The 17319-nt window shown below is 48.3% G+C and overlaps 5 protein-coding genes across 13 annotated transcripts in view; 4 read left to right on the forward strand and 1 right to left on the reverse strand.

Moving 5' to 3' along the window:
* Nucleotides 1–6565, forward strand: part of LOC121587888 (high affinity copper uptake protein 1) — a 28835-nt gene extending 22270 nt beyond the window's left edge. For 7 of the 9 annotated variants that reach the window (XM_041905177.1, XM_041905176.1, XM_041905174.1 and 4 more), the window contains 3 exons: nucleotides 492–521; nucleotides 1249–1260; nucleotides 2676–6565. In XM_041905177.1, coding sequence (XP_041761111.1) covers nucleotides 492–521; nucleotides 1249–1260; nucleotides 2676–2877 — 244 coding nt within the window. In that variant the 3' untranslated portion in view covers nucleotides 2878–6565. The remainder of the gene's footprint in view (nucleotides 1–491; nucleotides 522–1248; nucleotides 1261–2675) is intronic. The other 2 variants (XM_041905181.1, XM_041905182.1) reach the window with 2 other exon arrangements.
* Nucleotides 6566–6792: 227 nt separating this feature from the next.
* Nucleotides 6793–10219, reverse strand: LOC121589795 (dual specificity protein phosphatase MPK-4). The gene is made up of 2 exons (XM_041908952.1): nucleotides 8446–10219; nucleotides 6793–8352 (listed from the first exon to the last, which is right to left on the reverse strand). The coding sequence occupies exons 1-2, from the start codon at nucleotides 9611–9613 to the stop codon at nucleotides 8249–8251; spliced, it is 1272 nt and encodes a 423-aa protein (XP_041764886.1). The 5' UTR covers nucleotides 9614–10219; the 3' UTR covers nucleotides 6793–8248.
* Nucleotides 10220–10482: 263 nt separating this feature from the next.
* On the forward strand, nucleotides 10483–11613 carry LOC121590019 (calcyclin-binding protein). The gene is made up of 2 exons (XM_041909348.1): nucleotides 10483–10660; nucleotides 10750–11613. Exons 1-2 carry the CDS (start codon nucleotides 10637–10639, stop codon nucleotides 11434–11436), a joined length of 711 nt encoding a protein of 236 aa, XP_041765282.1. The 5' UTR covers nucleotides 10483–10636; the 3' UTR covers nucleotides 11437–11613.
* An 82-nt stretch (nucleotides 11614–11695) lies between these two features.
* Nucleotides 11696–12743, forward strand: LOC121590018. The gene is made up of 2 exons (XM_041909347.1): nucleotides 11696–12173; nucleotides 12238–12743. The coding sequence occupies exons 1-2, from the start codon at nucleotides 11794–11796 to the stop codon at nucleotides 12686–12688; spliced, it is 831 nt and encodes a 276-aa protein (XP_041765281.1). The 5' UTR covers nucleotides 11696–11793; the 3' UTR covers nucleotides 12689–12743.
* A 492-nt stretch (nucleotides 12744–13235) lies between these two features.
* LOC121589894 (DNA repair protein complementing XP-C cells homolog) lies at nucleotides 13236–17108 on the forward strand. Its single transcript, XM_041909147.1, has 3 exons — nucleotides 13236–13599; nucleotides 13671–15753; nucleotides 15833–17108. The coding sequence occupies exons 1-3, from the start codon at nucleotides 13397–13399 to the stop codon at nucleotides 16754–16756; spliced, it is 3210 nt and encodes a 1069-aa protein (XP_041765081.1). The 5' UTR covers nucleotides 13236–13396; the 3' UTR covers nucleotides 16757–17108.
* The last annotated feature ends 211 nt before the right edge of the window (nucleotides 17109–17319 follow it).

A 17319-nucleotide genomic window follows, 5' to 3' on the forward strand; every position in this document is an offset into this window, starting at 1 on the left:
CGCGAATGGTGCTGCACCGTTCGCTCTGAGGCGGTTGGGCGGGTTGAGTGGAAGACCCCCGCCACCCGAAACATGCCATTTTCTCACACAATTTTCTCGTTCTTTTTGTGTATTGTTTTTCCCCCTCGGTTTGGTTTCATCCTTTCACTTACATTCCTGCTGCTGCTGCTGCTGTCTGTCATGTCAACGATGTGTCCCGATCGATTTTGGGATGGTGCAACGTTCTACGACAAATGTCCTGTTGCGCTCGTCAACAATGAAATCCAATCGTATCGCCGCTGCTGTGTACAAATGCATTCAACATACCCAAACCACACGAAACCATCATCTCATCAACCTTACCCTGCTCTACCTACATTCGCGCCACATTCATCGCCGCATCGCATCGGAAACATTTCGGAAAACCCTTCGTCTTATCCCATTTGCGCCGTGAATGCGACCGTGTTTTGCTATCAACACCGGATATCATCAATAAATGGACAAAACCACAGCATGGTTGGCGAAGTGATCCACAAGCAACCGTAAGTTTTGTTCAATCATATTGTAAATACATTTTCATCCACAACAACAACCCGTCCCTCTGCACCATCTCCCTCTCGCGTGCTAAGGATTAGCTTCTTCTTGAATTAGGATTTTTCAATTGTTTTTATTTTAAGCTACACTACACAGTTATAATAACGGAATTTAAATTTAAAGCTTATTAGGCTTTTTTGCATTTAACTTTAACTTTTTGTTTAATAAGCACTTTGCGTTAGTTTGCATGAAACGAAGAGGAAGACAGTGAATGCTGAAACATACATTTACCTCTTCCACTATCTCCATTGAAAGCCTTTCCACTGCTAATGTAAATTTCGCACACAAACACACCCCAAGCTAGACAGAAAAAGGAAAATCCGTACTATCTGTCGGTATGGGTTTTTTTTTTAAATTTTATCTTTCGCCTTAAGGGCCGCACTAGCTCTACATCTGGCTCATACCTTTCCCATAACATACATAAACCCTTGGTTGCACCTACCCGCTCTCTAGGCTTTTGTGCATTTTCCATTTACTACCCTGCGTGCTGGCATGTTCTTTTTCACGGACTCATTTTTTTTTGCATTTCATTTCATCCGCCGCTTTTCCTCCTTCTGCTGCTGGGCCACGCTGCGGGGGGGATTGGACGATTACACTGCATGTCACTGCTACTGCTACTGCGCCCCGACTGGTTGGGTGTGCGCTTTTTTTTACTGTGTTGCGTCTTATCTGCAGAACCCAGTACAGGTATGAATATTCGCGTTTGATTTGTTTGTCCTTTTCCCCTGCAGGCCACACTGCGAAGCAACCCTCTACAGGAGCCAGTGGCAAAACCAACTTATAATCGTATTATAGGGAATCTGAGAATGTTTTTGCTGTCAGTTGCCCACTGCTGCTGCTGCTGCTGCTGTGTTGACGCTTATATCTGCACAAGAAAAGTCGCTCCACCTTCTTGGCTTTCTGGTCAAACTTTTTCAATACCATTACAAGCTTCGTTTTTTTGTTTAATCTTCTGCCTGCTCTTATGCTGGTTGCATTACCAGCATGGAGTGGATTTGTGGAGGGGAAAAACATGCATCGTTGAGCATGAAAGCATGAACGTACACACATTGGAAAAATCTCCTTGGCGGGCCACTTATGGGGTCACGTTCTGGGGGTTTATAAGTGATTTAATGGCACGAACACTGTCGGACGCTGATTTTTAATCCGACGTGGAACTGAGTTTTCTTGGACACTGGCGAGAACAAATCTCTTAACACTTTCCTGCACGTTTTGTTTTAATTTTCCATTTTAGGAATGATGTTCTAACACGTTGTTGCAATTGCAGCTGCAATCCATCTTGCTTTACCATAATATACCTTTAGCTGGAAGCTGATAGGGATAAATTAACGATACATGCGAATATTAAGACGCTAGCGAAGGACATTTAATATGTCTCTGTGTGTCCTGTCCCCTAATGATTCCAACGAATATTAACCTCACGGCAGTTCCCGTAGGCACCCGGCAAATCTTCACCAATAAACTTGCCTTCAAATCTCTGATGTGTGTTGCAGGGTGTGTCCTTCGTAAGCCTCCGTGTGCTGCTGGAGCTAATTAAACCATCTCAATTAATGGCATGAATGCATGTTGTGTCGCTTCCATTACGATTAGTTTATCTTCTCACTTAGCGCGAGTGTCACAGCGACTGGCTCGGTGCGAAGTAACAGGGGCTGATGGTGCGGGCGCTGCTTCTACGAATCCTCATGTGTCTCCGAGCGTGCAGTAGTGTCTGCCTGCTCTTGATTTATGTCAATTAGTGTGTGCCATCGTTTGTTTGTGCGTTAGCCGAGGGGGTAAGGTTGCTGCCGGCACTACAGATATATATTGGCTTTCTTCGAAATCAATCCACACTAGTAGAGTTAACGTGGGCATGGAGAGTGTCCTTCCGAAGGTCGTTAGCTTCCATTTAAATGTCCCATTTTATGCCTCGCTGACACTTGCTTTTTGCATTCGCATTGGTTAACCGCGCAAGTGAATGTTCTGATAATAAAACAAACCATAACTTTTATCCAAATTGTGTGCACCGACATCAACAGGGGACGGCATTCCATTGAAAAACAGTGGAAAGCATTCCGCTCGGTTCCTTAGCCCTCTATACTCACGTTTTACCTCTCCTATTCCAGACCGACGATGCTGTCGCTGATGCACCTGTTCCAAACGCTGCTGCACATCCTACAGGTCACGTTAAGCTTCCTGCTGATGCTGATCTTCATGACGTACAACACGTGGCTCTGTCTGGCGGTGGTCCTGGGTGCCGCCCTTGGGTATTTCCTGTTCGGTTGGAAAAAGTCCGTCATCGTCGACGTTACTGAGCACTGTCACTAAAAGACACCACCATCACGAAATCCCGCGATCGGCAATACAGCGTTCTGTCTGGCTCTGGCACCGACGGTGGTAACATCGACCCGGCCCGATGTTCTTCCATACTAGGGGGGAGCGGGCTGTCATACCACCTGTTTCTATCGACTGTTGAGAGCTATGAACTATGAATTCTGTGGTTATTTGTAGTGTAAAAAAAGGGGGAGAGGTCGAAAAGTAGGAGGGCAAACATCGAAAAACAAAAAGACATGGTCCACGATTACGGCTAGAGTTCGGACAGCAACAAGAGAGGCGAACAAAAAGATGAGGTGCACTGAGCTGGATTGTCCTGGTACCACCATCGAGCTGGTTGATTGTCATCGACAGTTGCAGGAGATCGCCGGCAATACATACCAGGGCATATTACATTAGTTGTGCAATACGAATTTACCTGTTTTGGAAATGACCTGGCGGGTACGCTGACCGGGGCCCGCCCTAGCGATGGATCGCCACACTGTGTTTGGTCGCGTGTCGTGTATTTATAGCTAATTTGATATCTCGAGTGAAGATAGAGGAAAACCCCCATTTGCCGAATTCATCGCTGACGGTAGTAGTACATTTTATTACGCTCAAGTTAAACAAACAAAAGAAGAAAAAAAATACAACAAAACATTTACTAGAGGGACGTTAGGGGGGGTGGGTTGGTTTTTTAAACCGTTTCGCGCTCAAACTAAGTGAAAGGATTTGTTTTTGTGCAACAAGCGTTGTGGCAAGCACACACCCCTTTCGAACTAAACCCACTTAAGGCGAAAAGTTTCCTATCGACAATGTTACTAGCAAACACACCGACACAGAACAAACGAAAGACAAACACAAACCCTTTTTGTAAATAACATAATCAATGGTGCCGAGTGTGAGGGGGAAAAGAGAGAGAGGAGGTTCATGCAAGCCGCTAGAACAGGTGTAAAAGTGCTGCGACGATATCATATTACACCGTTACACAGGGTCACCACACACGCGCGCGCAATGGGGTACAAGGAATGGTGGTACCAGAACATGAATTGAAAAGCGTACATGAGCTTTTATGCTTGTACACAGGATGCTGGCACATGTTGCGCGGTAGTGGTGGAACGCACACTAAATGGAGCAAAAAACAGGGCCGCAAGTTAAGGAACACAGGACCGAAACCAGTAAAGCACCTTCCGTGTGTGTGTGTGTCTCTACGTGTAAGGAAGGAAAGGACATATTTTAGGGAGGAATTGAATCAAAATGGCTGTTGGATGTATTTTTAACATAAAAATCAATCCCTTAGATGCTTGCATTATATTAGTACAGCAGAGAATTCCAATATCGCCAGGTGCATCCGTTTTTGTATTGGGCAGGCTTATTAGGGAGGAAAGCAAGCATGAATTGGCGAGCAAAAGAACAAGAACCAGAAACACCTTCCATTCGTTTCCGGAATAGCAAAACAAAACATTAAAAAATGGCCAGTTAGTCTGCGAAGTTAAATCCAGCATCCATTCGTCGAGCTCCATTTGTCTTTTACATATTCTCTGCCACGGTGTTAATAATGTAGCTGCAGTTTTCGTTGCTTTCGTCTGCTGCAGTACCAAACCCTTCCAAAACCCCCACCACCCACCACCACCAACTACTACCATCCAAGGTTTTGTTTGTTTGTTTAGTTTTTAAATATCCCTTTCGGTACACCGCGTTCTTTCGGTAGTGTAGACCATAAGTTTATATCTTTCTTTCTTTTTTTATATCCATGTTGATTATGTTATGTGTTTCGTTCTGTTAGCTAGTGTAGAATAAGTTGGAGCTTTTGAAAAAAAAGAAGCAAAAAAAAGCACACACAGAAACATAAATACCACTGAGAGTGAAGGGCGATGTTAAGCGATCGCTTTTGTTATGAACAAAATAATACAAACAAAAAGAAAAACAACCCAAAACCCCGATTCGGACCGGTAACAAACAAGCGGATTGCTTACTCAGGTGGTGCCGCTGACACATGGATGGAGATGGAAACGGACAGTGTAAATCGTTAGAATTGTATACACAAAGGAGCGTGCGCGCCTCCTCCGCGTTGAATTTAGATAGGGATGATTTTAAGACGAGCAACAGGAACTGCAGCGGAAGAAGAGGAAACAGAAACACGAGATTAGGCGCTGAACGTTATTTAGAGTTTAGAGCTTTTGTTTGTTTTGGTACTGCCGGGGGTTGGTTTCCAGGGTTAGAGTGGCACTCGTTGTTATCTATCGTGCCAGCCAGGGCCACGAGGAGGAGGAGGTTTAGTTGGCGTTACAGTTTCGCATTACGATATTGGTCATTATTGCCACTGATTGTTTTTTTTTTCATTTTTATTTTCTACTCCCTGGCTAATTAATTTCATTCTCACTGTTTAGAACGTTTTATCTCCTCTAGTTTAGAGTGGTTTAGACTTTAGTGAACTCTAATAGTGATTTATTCTCTTTTTTATACAAAAAATATATATACACATAAAATACACAAAAAAGCAAACATTGTACAACAAACAAATGAAAATTGCGTACGGCTGTACGCGGGAAATGGGTTTACTCTACGGATGGCCGGATGTTCGGATAATGTTGATTCTCATCACAACGATTTCATTTTGGTGGCAAAACAGCTTCACTATGCGTTTTTGTAGAGTAAAATTGGAACAGGTTGCGTCCACAAAAGGCAGTGGAAAGAGATGTTTCGTTTAGAATAACAGTTTAGCTGCGTGATATTGTTGATTTATTGAAGTAGAATTTGATTTTTTTTATTTCATTATGTACTTTGTATAATGTTTGATTTTACCTGCAACAGCCATACTGTGTACGATGCAGGGTAAAACGAGCTCTGCTACTACTAATAGTTGCACGAAGACGACGGGGCTTTCCTGCTTTTCCCATTCCCGTACCACAAAACAATATGCAAATTTGATTATCTTGAGTTTGATTATTTCAATTAACTTTCGCTTGCTATATAACTATATTGTGAGCGGATCCTTTGAAAGGTCCTCTATTATTTTTATACGATTCCCACATATTAAGCTTGTGTGTATTTGTATGTGTGTCAGTCACCCGTATATTCCCAGTTTTTTTTTTTTGTTCGGTGTTAGTAGTGGTGCCGGTGTTCGTAAATAATTTGGATTATTTTATGTTGTCGTCTACACACACCCACACTAATTGTTGTCATGCAATGGTTCGCCTTCATTTTACCAATTTGGAAAGCTTATTTTTCCAGTCGGCTGGGATTTTATCTTGGATTAAATATTTCTTGTCCATTAGTCTCGTATGTATTGTTTGCCTAATGCACCAAAAAGTGATTATCCCGATGAGTAAATATGTATGCGAGCCTAGCTTTGTTGTGTATATGATAGTTCAAAGTTAATTGCGACCTTTGTTTTACAGTGATCTTATCATCGGTACCTCGCGATTCGATGAACACACTCCCGCCGGACCACGTTTTGCCCAATTTAGGAGCTTTCGTTTTGCAACAAATCATTATTCGCAAAACCCGTATAGCCGAAATCAAGTTGCGCATTGTGTGCGTTTGTTTTGCCTGTCGTGTATTGTTCTCCTTACACTGACCCTCAACAATAGCAGTGGTATATTTGTTTATCTCTTCCCTTTTCGTTTGGTTTTGCAATCGTAAATAATGCTTTACGGTGTGTGTGTGTGTGTGTGTGTGTGTGTGTGTGTGTGTGTGTGTGTGTGTGTGTGTGTGTGTGTGTGTGTGTGTGTGTGTGTGTGTGTGTGTGTGTGTGTGTGTGTGTGTGTGTGTGTGTGTGTGTGTGTGTGTGTGTGTGTGTGTGTGTGTGTGTGTGTGTGTGTGTGTGTGTGTGTGTGTGTGTGTGTGTGTGTGTGTGTGTGTGTGTGTGTGTGTGTGTGTGTGTGTGTGTGTGTGTGTGTGTGTGTGTGTGTGTGTGTGTGTGTGTGTGTGTGTGTGTGTGTGTATGTGTGTTTTCCCGTTTCTGCAGTACGACAACTAGCACGACACAATTTTCTAAGTCCGTAAATAAGGTAGCAAATTGTATAGATTATTGTATTGTTACGTTAAGAGAGAGAGAGATAGAGAGAGAGAGCAATGCCTTTTCTCTTTTTTCTTGCTACGCATGTTTTCTACAGAAGATTAAATACGTTTCTCTACTGGTTTTCTCTGCTTGCCTACTGCTAGATGCTATTTTATCTTCCTTCAACGCCAACGACCGCTTGCAATGCAAAGCAGCATAATACTTACGTAGAACAATGTATACTAAACGGTAGAAGCTCTTTTGCAAATGTTTTTGGCTCATAAATAACTTTTTTTCTACTTTTTTTCCTGGCTGCCGGAAGACGCTTTTGTAGTATCAATTCAATTGTATCGTGGCAGCAGCAGCTTCGGCTTTGGTGGAGCCTAATCCAAAGAAGGTAGTTTTTGCGCGCATCAGTCACTTGTAAGCAAGTCTTGAAATTAAAAGAACAAAAATTTGTCCACAAATATTTTAAAAAAATCTGTTAGAAAGGCAAGGCGTATGCTGAAACAAAAGCCATTGTGTGCAGAGCGTGGCTGTAATCGTTACACTCGGAAGGACATCTCGTCGTTTCATTGTTTCACTTCCGGTCTGGTGTGATAATTGTTTGTGTTGAGGTTTCTTCCATTTCTATGCCGCTCTAATCCTATATCGATTTCATTACTTCCCATTCCTTCCCATTCGTCGACGGACGATGCCATGGGAAAAGAATCCTATTTCACTGCTGCGCTGCTGTCGGTTTCCTTCTTTTTTTGTCGATCACTCAAACCAGGATGACGAGAGTTTCTCGCGTCAATGTGTCATTGTCGTATAACTCATCATCATCACCATCATCATCATCATCGCCGTCATAACCATCGTTCCATTTGATGTTCAGCCACACGAGAAGGATGTGTAAATACGCCAATTGACCTATTTTTAGCTATTTTCCATCGATCACAGCACGGCCGACCACCGCCATGCGCCATTCGCGATGAGAAAGTTTTCCAGCTGCCGCCACCGCAGCATCAGCTATTGTGAAGCGTTTTTTTTCTCTTCTCCCTTCTTTCCCGCGTTTCAAGTATCTCTTATCTGTCCTCTTCAAAAAATACGCCATTCTTCCTATGGGTACGGCTCCTTTGAATCCTTTCTCCATGAAGATCGGTGCTGTGATGAGCTGCTGGCTGCCATGTTCACACGCTTGTCGATTCCATTTACCCTAAACAAAGTCCTCATGACGCAAATCCTCAAACATAATGAAATTGGGCAGCAATAATAAATAAAGGGCGACAATAAATATTGTATGAAGCTGGGCCGCTCGCTTCCTCACACATACTGCTGCTGCTCCTGCTGCTGTTGTTGCTATCTTTGGTATCGCTCAAAGGTGCGCTCGACCAAACTGAATTACACCGTCACTTGCACGTTTTGAACCACGGTCGAGTATTCCGTTTTCGAGGGAACAAGATAAAACGCTGGAAATATTTCCGCTCCGCACGGACATTTGGTGGCTGGAAAGGGACAACAATAGCGTATGGGGTTCACATTAACCAACATTTCGGCAGCAATTGAAAGTGTTCAACCCGCTGCCCTCCAACACTTACCCATTACCCAGTTGAAACTGCCCAGCTTGACCGTACACTTCGGACAGTACAGCCGGCCCTGCGTGTTGCGGTAGATGTCCGTCATCCAGGCGAGCGGCTCGATGAAGAATATTTTGTTGCACATCGGCGTATCCTTCTCCGACGACCGGTTGCTATGCTCGCTGCTAATCGAACAGCGGCGCACTTTCTCGCCCAGCTCGTTCACCCCGCCACCGTCCACAGCTGATGATCCCGTTGCCATGGTACCGTCTGGCACATTTTCTCCATCAGCTTCGTGCGGTCTGCTGCCACCCTCAGCACCGTCGCCACCAGTCCCTTCTTGCTCCTCTTCCTCCCCCTCCTCCTCCTCAAGTGTAGCTTCTGGTTCGCGGCCAACCTTTGCCGGCGAATGTGCCACCGTGGCCGATTTCGGTTTGTGCAGCAGCAGGTTGCTCCGGGACGCAACCACCCGTCGACACTTGCGGCACCGGTACACGTACGGTTCGGGCGATTCCTGCGTCACGCCCGGGTCCGGCTTCACCACGTCCATGCACTCCGTCGGCAGCCGTTTGGCTTTCCGCACATTGTCGCCCGCCAGCCGCAGGCGGAACAGTTTGTACCGCTCGTTCGTGCGATCGATCCGGTACGCCATGCGCCCGTACAGCTTGAGCTGATTGACGAAGCCCGGATTCGGCATCACGAAGCGCCGCTTCGCCTTCACCCGCTGGAAGGCGGCCTCGTACCCGAGCCGATACTTTTGCATGATGTACGCAATCATAATCGTGGCACTGCGGCTCACGCCGAAGTAGCAGTGCACCAGCACGTGACGGCCCTCGGCCAGGCTGTCCGCGATGAACCGATTGCTATCCTCGAAGTGCCGTATCAGGTCTTCGCGGGGCACGTCGGCCGCCTGGATGTGGCGCACGCGAAGATTCGGATGGTCGGTGATGTGCACCGGCAGCGGCACGGAATCCACCGACAGGATGCTCCGGATGGTGTGCCTTTCCAGCGTGCCGACGTCGGCCGCGGCGGACGCATTGCCCAGCCAAAGGCCTGGTTCGATTTCGTCCAAGCTGACCGGGCCTGCGTCAAGATCTTCGCGCGTCAGCACCGTGGCCGGTTCCGGGGCACGGCGCACACCGGTCGATACCACCTTCGTGACCACTGCAATGCCCTCGTTCATGGACATGCTTCTAGTTTGACCTATCTTGAACGACTACGCAACGGGTGCGATGCGAAAGAATGTCCCCGGCGCGGTATCCGCCCAGCGACGACGACGACGACGACAGGCGCACTTTGACGTAGACACGAAGTGCACACACACAAAACACCGCGACCGACCGAGCGTGGCCAACTGGGATAGCAATGGCAAAGGAAGCACGAACCTGCGGCAGGCAAATTAGTCTCCAATGCCGCTAAAACAATAGCAGCTCACGGGTATCTCCTTCACCGCGCTCTCACGGAACCTTTTTGCTGATCGCGCACCCTTTCCAGATGGGTTTGAATAGTACTCGAGCAAAATGAAGCACCACTCGGGATTGCCTGCACGACCTTTTTTTTTTCTTCCTGTTACTGTTGCTCGTTTACGTGTCCTGCTAGCCGTGTCCTTCAAAGCGTGGATCCCCGTTTCCGGTGGGTAGAAAGGTGCTACGCTGAGCGCGAACAAGAAAGTGGTGCCCGTGGGTAGTTTGTTTTGTTTATTTCGGTGCACGGTGGGTGGTGTTCGTGGAAAATCGATGCCCTCGACGCCGTGACGTTTGTTATCAGTGGTTCCCGCTTTTTTCCTTCGCCGAATTCACCTTTGTTCCCGTTGACAGGTTGGCACAGTGGGAGTGGCAAGCGGTCAGAACATGAAATACTTGTTTTACAATTATAAACATGTAATATTGCCTTAACGTTAATAAAGAAGCTTTTTCAAATATTTGAAAAACTAAGCAAAACGTGCTTTTGTGTCCTATTTTGTGCATTTTTTAAGAAATCATGTTTGAAATTGGATTTACCTCGACCACTGTGATACCGGCGCTGGAAATTTCGGGAAACGTCAAGAAGAAGCAGCATCCCGTTCTGTCAAAGTTCTGAATCAATTCATCAGCAAGCGAAAAGGCTGAAACGCCAGTCCCGAAACGTGCGTGTGCGTGCTTCTCAATTGTTGAACGATTTTCCCCCCACTGCGCAAGAAAACCTGTATTCCCGCGAGCTATCACACACAAGAATGTCTCGTGAAGCGATCGAAAACGTAAGCAACACGGTGCAGCGTGCTCAATAGTGAACGCTCTTGGCCTCTAACACACCCGCGGTCGTGTTTCCTTTCTTTCTTCTCCACAGCTGACGCTAGACCTGGAGGAGATGCGTAAGCTGGCAGGGAGTGCCCAGCGCAGCCGGGTGCAACAGATGCTGGCCATCGACATTCGCAAGCTGGAGACGGACATACAGCGGCAGCGGGATCTGCTTGCCGCCCAGGCGGCCAGCAGCGAACAGACCGTTGCACGACCGGTCCAGACCTCCGTGCCCGGTGACGTCCGGCGCTATCAGGTCGAGCTGAAGGAGTACGCGTGGGACCAGAGCGACAAGTTTATCAAAATCTTCGTCACGGTGAACGGCGTGCAGCAGGTGCCGGAAGATAACGTGAACGTGGAGTTTACCGAAAACTCGTTCCAGCTGGTGATTAGCGATCTGAACAACAAGGACTACATATTCGTCGTGAACAATCTGCTCAACTCGATCGACGCGGAAAAGAGCTACCGGCGCGTCAAGTCCGACATGGTGGCGATCTACCTGGCCAAGCAGGGACCGGCCAAGTGGGCCCACCTGACGCTGACGGCCAAGCGGCTGCAGGACCTGAAGGACGAACGGATGTCTGACGGCAAGAAGGCGACGAGCGACGATCCGTCCGCCGGCCTGATGAACATTATGCAGCAGCTGTACGAGTCGGGCGACCCGGAAACGAAGCGCATGATCAACAAGGCATGGCACGAGTCGCAGTCGAAGCAGAAAATGCCTACCCTGGAGTAGGGTGGGTGCGGGGTGTTTCATGTCCCTCGTAATGTAGGTGTAAGGTTTGTTCGACAAGTTCCATTTCATACATAAGCGAATAGTGGAGAAGAGCGCGTAATGGCCAACGTAAACTGTATTTGTAAGTCGAATTAAAATAAATTGTAACAATAATCGGCATTTCACGTTTATGATGAACATGGGCGAATGGTACGGTGCACGAAGGCGTTTCAAAATGTTCGAGCTCAGCACTTTCAATCATAGTAACCAGCGGGTCGTGTTTTGGCGGGCTCAAACACTTTTCCACCGTTGGATGGTAACGATCAGCTTTCAAAATTTCTCGTGCATAAAGCCCGTAACAAACCCGTTCTCGAAATCATGGCCGGTGGGGAAAATGAAGAGCAATCCGAAATCGTGGAACAGGAAGAGGAAGTGGTAGAAGAGATGGAGGAAGCGCTTGAAGAGCTGCAAGAAGAAGAGATGGAGGAAGAAACGGACGTTTCCCGCATATCCGTACTGTCGCAATCCTTCGAGCCACGAATGTCGAGCATTGCAGAAGAGACCGATGCGACACCAGCCGTGCAAGAACCTGCTCGCGAAACGACACCCTCCGTCACTGCTGGAGGTCCTCAGTATGAGCGCATAGAGAAGCTGGCACGTCCGAAGGTGGCCCATCTGGAGGAAACGCTCGAAAGGCACGGCAGACGAATGAAGGACGCGGCGATCGAGCGTATAAAGGGACTGATCAGCGAGCTGAGGTAAGGTCGTTTTGATGTCTCGCATGTTCCACTCACTAACGGAACTCACCAATCTCTTCCGCAGAGGAACGGAAAAGCTAGCCTCGGCGCAAGGGCAACAGTCCGCTATAAAACTGCCTCGAAATTCCGAGCTGATCTACAAAAATTTGCATTGCAGTTTGCGCAAGGTAGCGTTCGAAACGTTGGCCAATCGGATATTCGACAAAATGCCCGAGCTAATTGTAAAGATGCAGCACAACCGTCCCCAGCGGCTGGCACCGGAAACGAAAGTGCTGTACGATACGTTGCAGGTCACGCTGCAGTGCTACCTGGGGCTGCCGGAGAACGAGCACGAGGCGCGTATTTTCGAACAGCTGTGCTACGGGTTGACCAAGTTCGTGGAGAACATCATTGAGCAAGTGCATCAGGAGCAGCAGGAACGGGATGGTGCGGAGGGTGGTAAGTCACGCTATCCGGTTGCGGTTGAGCTGGGTAGAAAAGCGTACAAGGAGCGTCAGATGAGAACGGGCAATTAAAAAAAAATGGGAAAACATTACATTCTAACAATAAACTGAACATCTCCTTTATCAATATGGAATTCTTTGCTTGATTGAAGCTATCAACGAGGTTGAAATATAGATAGAAATAACTTTTAGTTAAAAATGAGTAGTAATTCCCAATTGGGAAGGCATCTTCCTTCCCGAAAGTTCTTTGTCGACCACCATGTTAACGATCAATTTGAAAGTCGACATCTAAGTGGCTCATGTTATTGTTGGCCCATGGTCATCGCAGAACAGTATGGCCAGATTATTTTGGCGGTTATCGGTTAGAACTCCAACATTTTAGGATTTTAGAAGAAGCTGGCAGGATCAAAAGTAAGAAACAAACGCAACCAATCAGAAACTTCCATTGAATAAAATTTCATATTCAAATTTATTGACTCTAATTTATTTTCATTTACCTTCGATTGGGCTCCAAGCAGTCACACGATTGTAGGCCTTCCCGAAGTGTCGTACAAGAAGTTGTACAAAAAGAGTTTTTAAACAAATCTGGTCACTCGGTAGCAGAATGGGGCGGCAGGTTTGTTTACAATTCGCAGTTCCCACTAATCTCCGGCGAGCAAACGATGTAGCGTAGGGAGGAGAAATAAATTATTAATCATTTAATGTGTTTCATGCATAAATCTAGTTTCACGATAGTAATAAAACTGCACATATCTTGCCGTTCGAAGTTGTGAATGTACAATGGAAGCTGAAAACGTGAAGCATGAGGCAGAAAACGAGCAGGATGCCGACGATGATGAAGGTGATGAAGCATCTCATGCTTCCTCCGTTGGCGATTTTTCCGCCAGCGAAGATGAATGGACACCGGCAAAGGAAGAGCAAACCAAGGTTGCGGAAAAAAGTGCACCGAAAAGAAAATCGAAAGCCCAGCCGGCTAAAAACCCGTACGTATAAAGGCCGCAGTCCATCTCAATTGCACAACGGTATGTAACACATTCCTTTGCCTTTCCCACAGCATTGTGCCGGCCCGTGTGTCGCGAAGGATAGCCGCCAAGAGGGGTATCGTTTTGCCGGAAGAGCCAGAAACTGCCGAACTGCCGGCCAATGCCCAATCCATTCTAGCGCCAAGCTCCAGCGAGGATGAATCGGCTAGCGAGGAGGAAAAGAAAGCGCCTAAAAGAGCGAAAAGGAAACCAGTCCGTAGAAAGGGGAAACCACCCGCACGCCAGCAATCACCTTCCGCTGACGATGAACCGATTAAGCTGACCACATTCACGGTGGAGCAGCTGTATCGTAAATATCGTCCAGATTTGGCACATCCCGAGCGGCCGAGCACTTCGAAGGCACTCGCCGCTCCTCCGAACAAGCGCACAAAACCCAACTCAGCGGCCGGCGATGGTACGGGCGATGAGTCTGAGAGCAGTGGCGATGATTATTTGGTCGATCCGAGCGAGTTGGATTTGAATTCGGACTTTTTTCGACCATCCGAGCAGGAGAAGGAACAGCGTCATGCGGTCAATCTTTACTTCGACTGTAATGCGGGTGTCGAGCTGACCGATTCCGAGGAAGAGGAAGATGCAAGCGACCGGATCGTCGGGGGAGAATCAAGCACAACGGCTGTAGACAATGAGAGGAAACTAGCCGATGTAGAGTTGGGCAAAAAGCTTATTCAGCAAATCAATCAATCCAGCGAAGCGTACGTCCAAATGGTCCGGCTAGCGGAAGCGGCAACGGCACGGAACGTGCCACCGAGGGGCGGCAATGATCCGGGTGCAGGGTCATCGAAGGTGGGCAAGGGCAAAGAAGCTACCGCGGAATCCCGTCAGCAAGAAGATATCGATCGGCTGCTGGTCGCGGGCGAGAAGTTGCCCGGTCGTGAGGGAAAAGGTCTTACCGCCGGTTTTGGTAGAACCGATTTTGTGAAGGTAGCACCGTTCAAACCGGCGGCCAAGGCGGACACGCCAAAGGAGATCGAAATTACGCTCAAACTCGGCCCGGAAGGGGACGGTAAGGGTGGCTCGCAGAAACGCACCTTTGACGTGCTGACCGCGCTGAAACGGTTCATGAACCGCGAGAAACGCACCAGCCAGATAAACGTCCACAAGGTGGCACTGCTCTGCTGGATCGGCCACGGCACGTACGTGAACAATGTGCTGCGCAAACCGTCGCTGATGCGCTTCGCCCTGAAGAAGCTGCTGCCGGGCGTGATGGGCCAGACGAGCACGGCCAACCGTCCGAATGGGTTGACCAATGTGCGGTACTTCCAGGAGCTGACGCGCTACTACCGGCGCACCGTCACGCTCAAGGACGATACGATGTTTTACCGCCAGCGGCAGCATCCGGCCCTTGGGAAGTTTCTTATATTCGCGATCGCGAAAAAGGCCACCTACTGCCGGCGGGACTACATACTGCTGTTTGTGCTGATGCTTCGGATAGTGGGCGTCCATGCGCGGCTAATCATTGCACCGCCCGTTCCCCCGAAACACGTCCCATCCGATCAGCTGTACAAGATGAACCCGAAAACACCGCAGGAGATGGCGATGGAGCGGAAGCTGCTGGAAGACTTCCGGCAGGCACCGCGCGACAGCATGGTGTACGTGGCGAAACAGAAGCTGCGTGCGCTGATCGCCAAGCAGAAGGATTCCACCGGCAAGGGCGTTAAGCGGAGGGCGGCTGGTGGTGCTGGTGGTGGATTTTCCATACCGCAGCTCGATGGTGGTGCGGATGAGCCGTCACTGTTGGCACGGGACAAGAAGCAAAAGCTCAAGCTTATGAAGGGTTCCTTTTTGAGGGTAGAAAACAATCGGAAACCGGCGCTGCCGGTGGAAGGGGACGATGAAGAGGAACAGAGTGCTGTGCCGGATGAGGTGCAGCAAAGGCGGCAGCGCATATTGGCCGCGTATCGGGCACGGGCCGCACGGCTTGCCAGCAAGAAGGAAAAAGACGCCAAACGAAAGGGTGACGATGGTAAGAAGAAGGCGAATGGAAAGGTGGGCTGTGGAGTGGACTACTGGGTGGAGGTGTTTTGTGAGCACGAGGACAAATGGATCACGATCGATGTGCTTAAAGGGAGCGTTTATAATCTCGAGGATATTGTGGTAAGTGCTGCAATTTGTTTGGTTTTCTGAAATGAAATTTAATGCAGTATACCTGTCTCTCTTCCTCTATTGTTTCCAGAAACAAGCAACGCAACCAATCGCGTACGTCCTGGCCTGGAACAATGATGGCACGATCAAGGATGTTTCACCCCGTTACATCTCCCGGCTCGGTAGCAAGAAGAGTAAACTGCGCGTCGAAGACGCCTGGCTAGAGAAAGCGCTCCGACCGTACCGTGGCAAGCGCACCAAGCGGGATCTGATCGAAGACGTCAAGTTCGATCGATTGCTCAACAAGCGGCCCTTCCCGGAGCAGATCGGCGAGTACAAAAACCATCCCAAGTACGCAATCGAGCGTTATCTGCTGCGCAACGAAGCAATCTACCCGCGGGATGCGCCCATCCTTGGTCACATACGCGACGAACCGATCTATCTGCGGGACTGCGTGAACACGCTCCATTCGCGGGAGTCATGGTTACGGCAGGCGAAAACGGTCCGCCTGCACGAGGAACCGTACAAGGTGGTAAAGGCGAAGGCAAAGTACGACCGCTTTACCGGGGCAGCCATTACCGGGCAGACGGTGGAACTGTTCGGTGAGTGGCAGGTACAGGACTACGTACCCCCGGTCGCAAAGGATGGGCTGGTGCCACGCAGCGCGTACGGCAATGTGGACCTGTTTCAGCCGTGCATGCTACCGAAGGGTACGGTGCATTTGCAGCTGCCCGGGCTGAATCGAATCTGTCGCCGGATGCGGATCGACTGTGCGCAGGCCATCACTGGGTTCGAGTACCGGAACGGAGGATGCCAGGCCGTGTACGATGGGTTCGTGGTGTGCGAAGAGTTTCGCGACCGGCTACTGGACGAATGGTACGCGGAGCAGGTCGAGCTGCAGGAGAAGGAGGACGAACGGCGCCGGAAGCGTATCTATGGGAACTGGCGACGGTTGATCATGGGGCTGTGCATACGGAAGAAGCTGAAGGATCGGTACAATTTCGATAACATGTGAAAAATTGTGAACTAGGAGATGCTTTCGATTCGAGGAAAACCGTTTGAAATATTTCACTCCGGTTCTCGGGGTGTAAAATACTTCTGTGCAAGCATTTTACAACTTGCATGCAAAGAACAGTTTGAACAGAGAGCAGGGTTGAACAGTTGGCGACTAACACTCTCGTGAGGACATTCAAAAGAAAATTCGTTGTTCATTGCAAATGTTTTAAATCCTAGGACTGCCGACACGAACATCGCATATATGTGACGTACCTTTATTTGTTTAATGCTACGCATTTCTAGCGTACTAGGTAAGATATTAGTGTAATTTATTCCCCACCAATAAAGATATTAACTCCAAGCATAGAGGATGTGGGCTCCGCTAATGCATTAAAAATTCATTGCAGGTATTGATACTTCTTCTTCTTCTTTGACTCAACAACCGATGCCGGTCAAGACCTGCCAACCCACTTGTGGGGTTGGCTTTCAGTGACTTATTGATTTCTCCCCATAGCAGGATAGTCAGTCCTACGCGTATGGCGGCACGGTCTATTTGGGGCTTGAACCCATGACGGACATGTT

Source organism: Anopheles merus, chromosome 2R (assembly GCF_017562075.2).
Source record: "Anopheles merus strain MAF chromosome 2R, AmerM5.1, whole genome shotgun sequence".
NCBI lineage: Eukaryota > Metazoa > Arthropoda > Insecta > Diptera > Culicidae > Anopheles > Anopheles merus.

What these genes read in the sequence shown, in the direction of transcription:
- LOC121590018 (XM_041909347.1), top strand. Translation starts at nt 11,794, where the DNA reads ATGGCCGGTGGGGAAAATGAAGAGCAATCCGAAATCGTGGAACAGGAA. An exon ending in GGACTGATCAGCGAGCTGAG is followed by an intron (nt 12,174 to 12,237) that starts GTAAGGTCGTTT and finishes TCTCTTCCGCAG; the next exon opens with AGGAACGGAAAAGCTAGCCT.
- LOC121589894 (XM_041909147.1), top strand. Translation starts at nt 13,397, where the DNA reads ATGGAAGCTGAAAACGTGAAGCATGAGGCAGAAAACGAGCAGGATGCC. An exon ending in GCCCAGCCGGCTAAAAACCC is followed by an intron (nt 13,600 to 13,670) that starts GTACGTATAAAG and finishes CCTTTCCCACAG; the next exon opens with CATTGTGCCGGCCCGTGTGT. An exon ending in ATAATCTCGAGGATATTGTG is followed by an intron (nt 15,754 to 15,832) that starts GTAAGTGCTGCA and finishes TATTGTTTCCAG; the next exon opens with AAACAAGCAACGCAACCAAT.
- LOC121590019 (XM_041909348.1), top strand. Translation starts at nt 10,637, where the DNA reads ATGTCTCGTGAAGCGATCGAAAAC. An exon ending in CTCGTGAAGCGATCGAAAAC is followed by an intron (nt 10,661 to 10,749) that starts GTAAGCAACACG and finishes TCTTCTCCACAG; the next exon opens with CTGACGCTAGACCTGGAGGA.
- LOC121589795 (XM_041908952.1), bottom strand. Translation starts at nt 9,613, where the DNA reads ATGTCCATGAACGAGGGCATTGCAGTGGTCACGAAGGTGGTATCGACC. An exon ending in CAGTTTCAACTGGGTAATGG is followed by an intron (nt 8,353 to 8,445) that starts GTAAGTGTTGGA and finishes GTCCCTTTCCAG; the next exon opens with CCACCAAATGTCCGTGCGGA.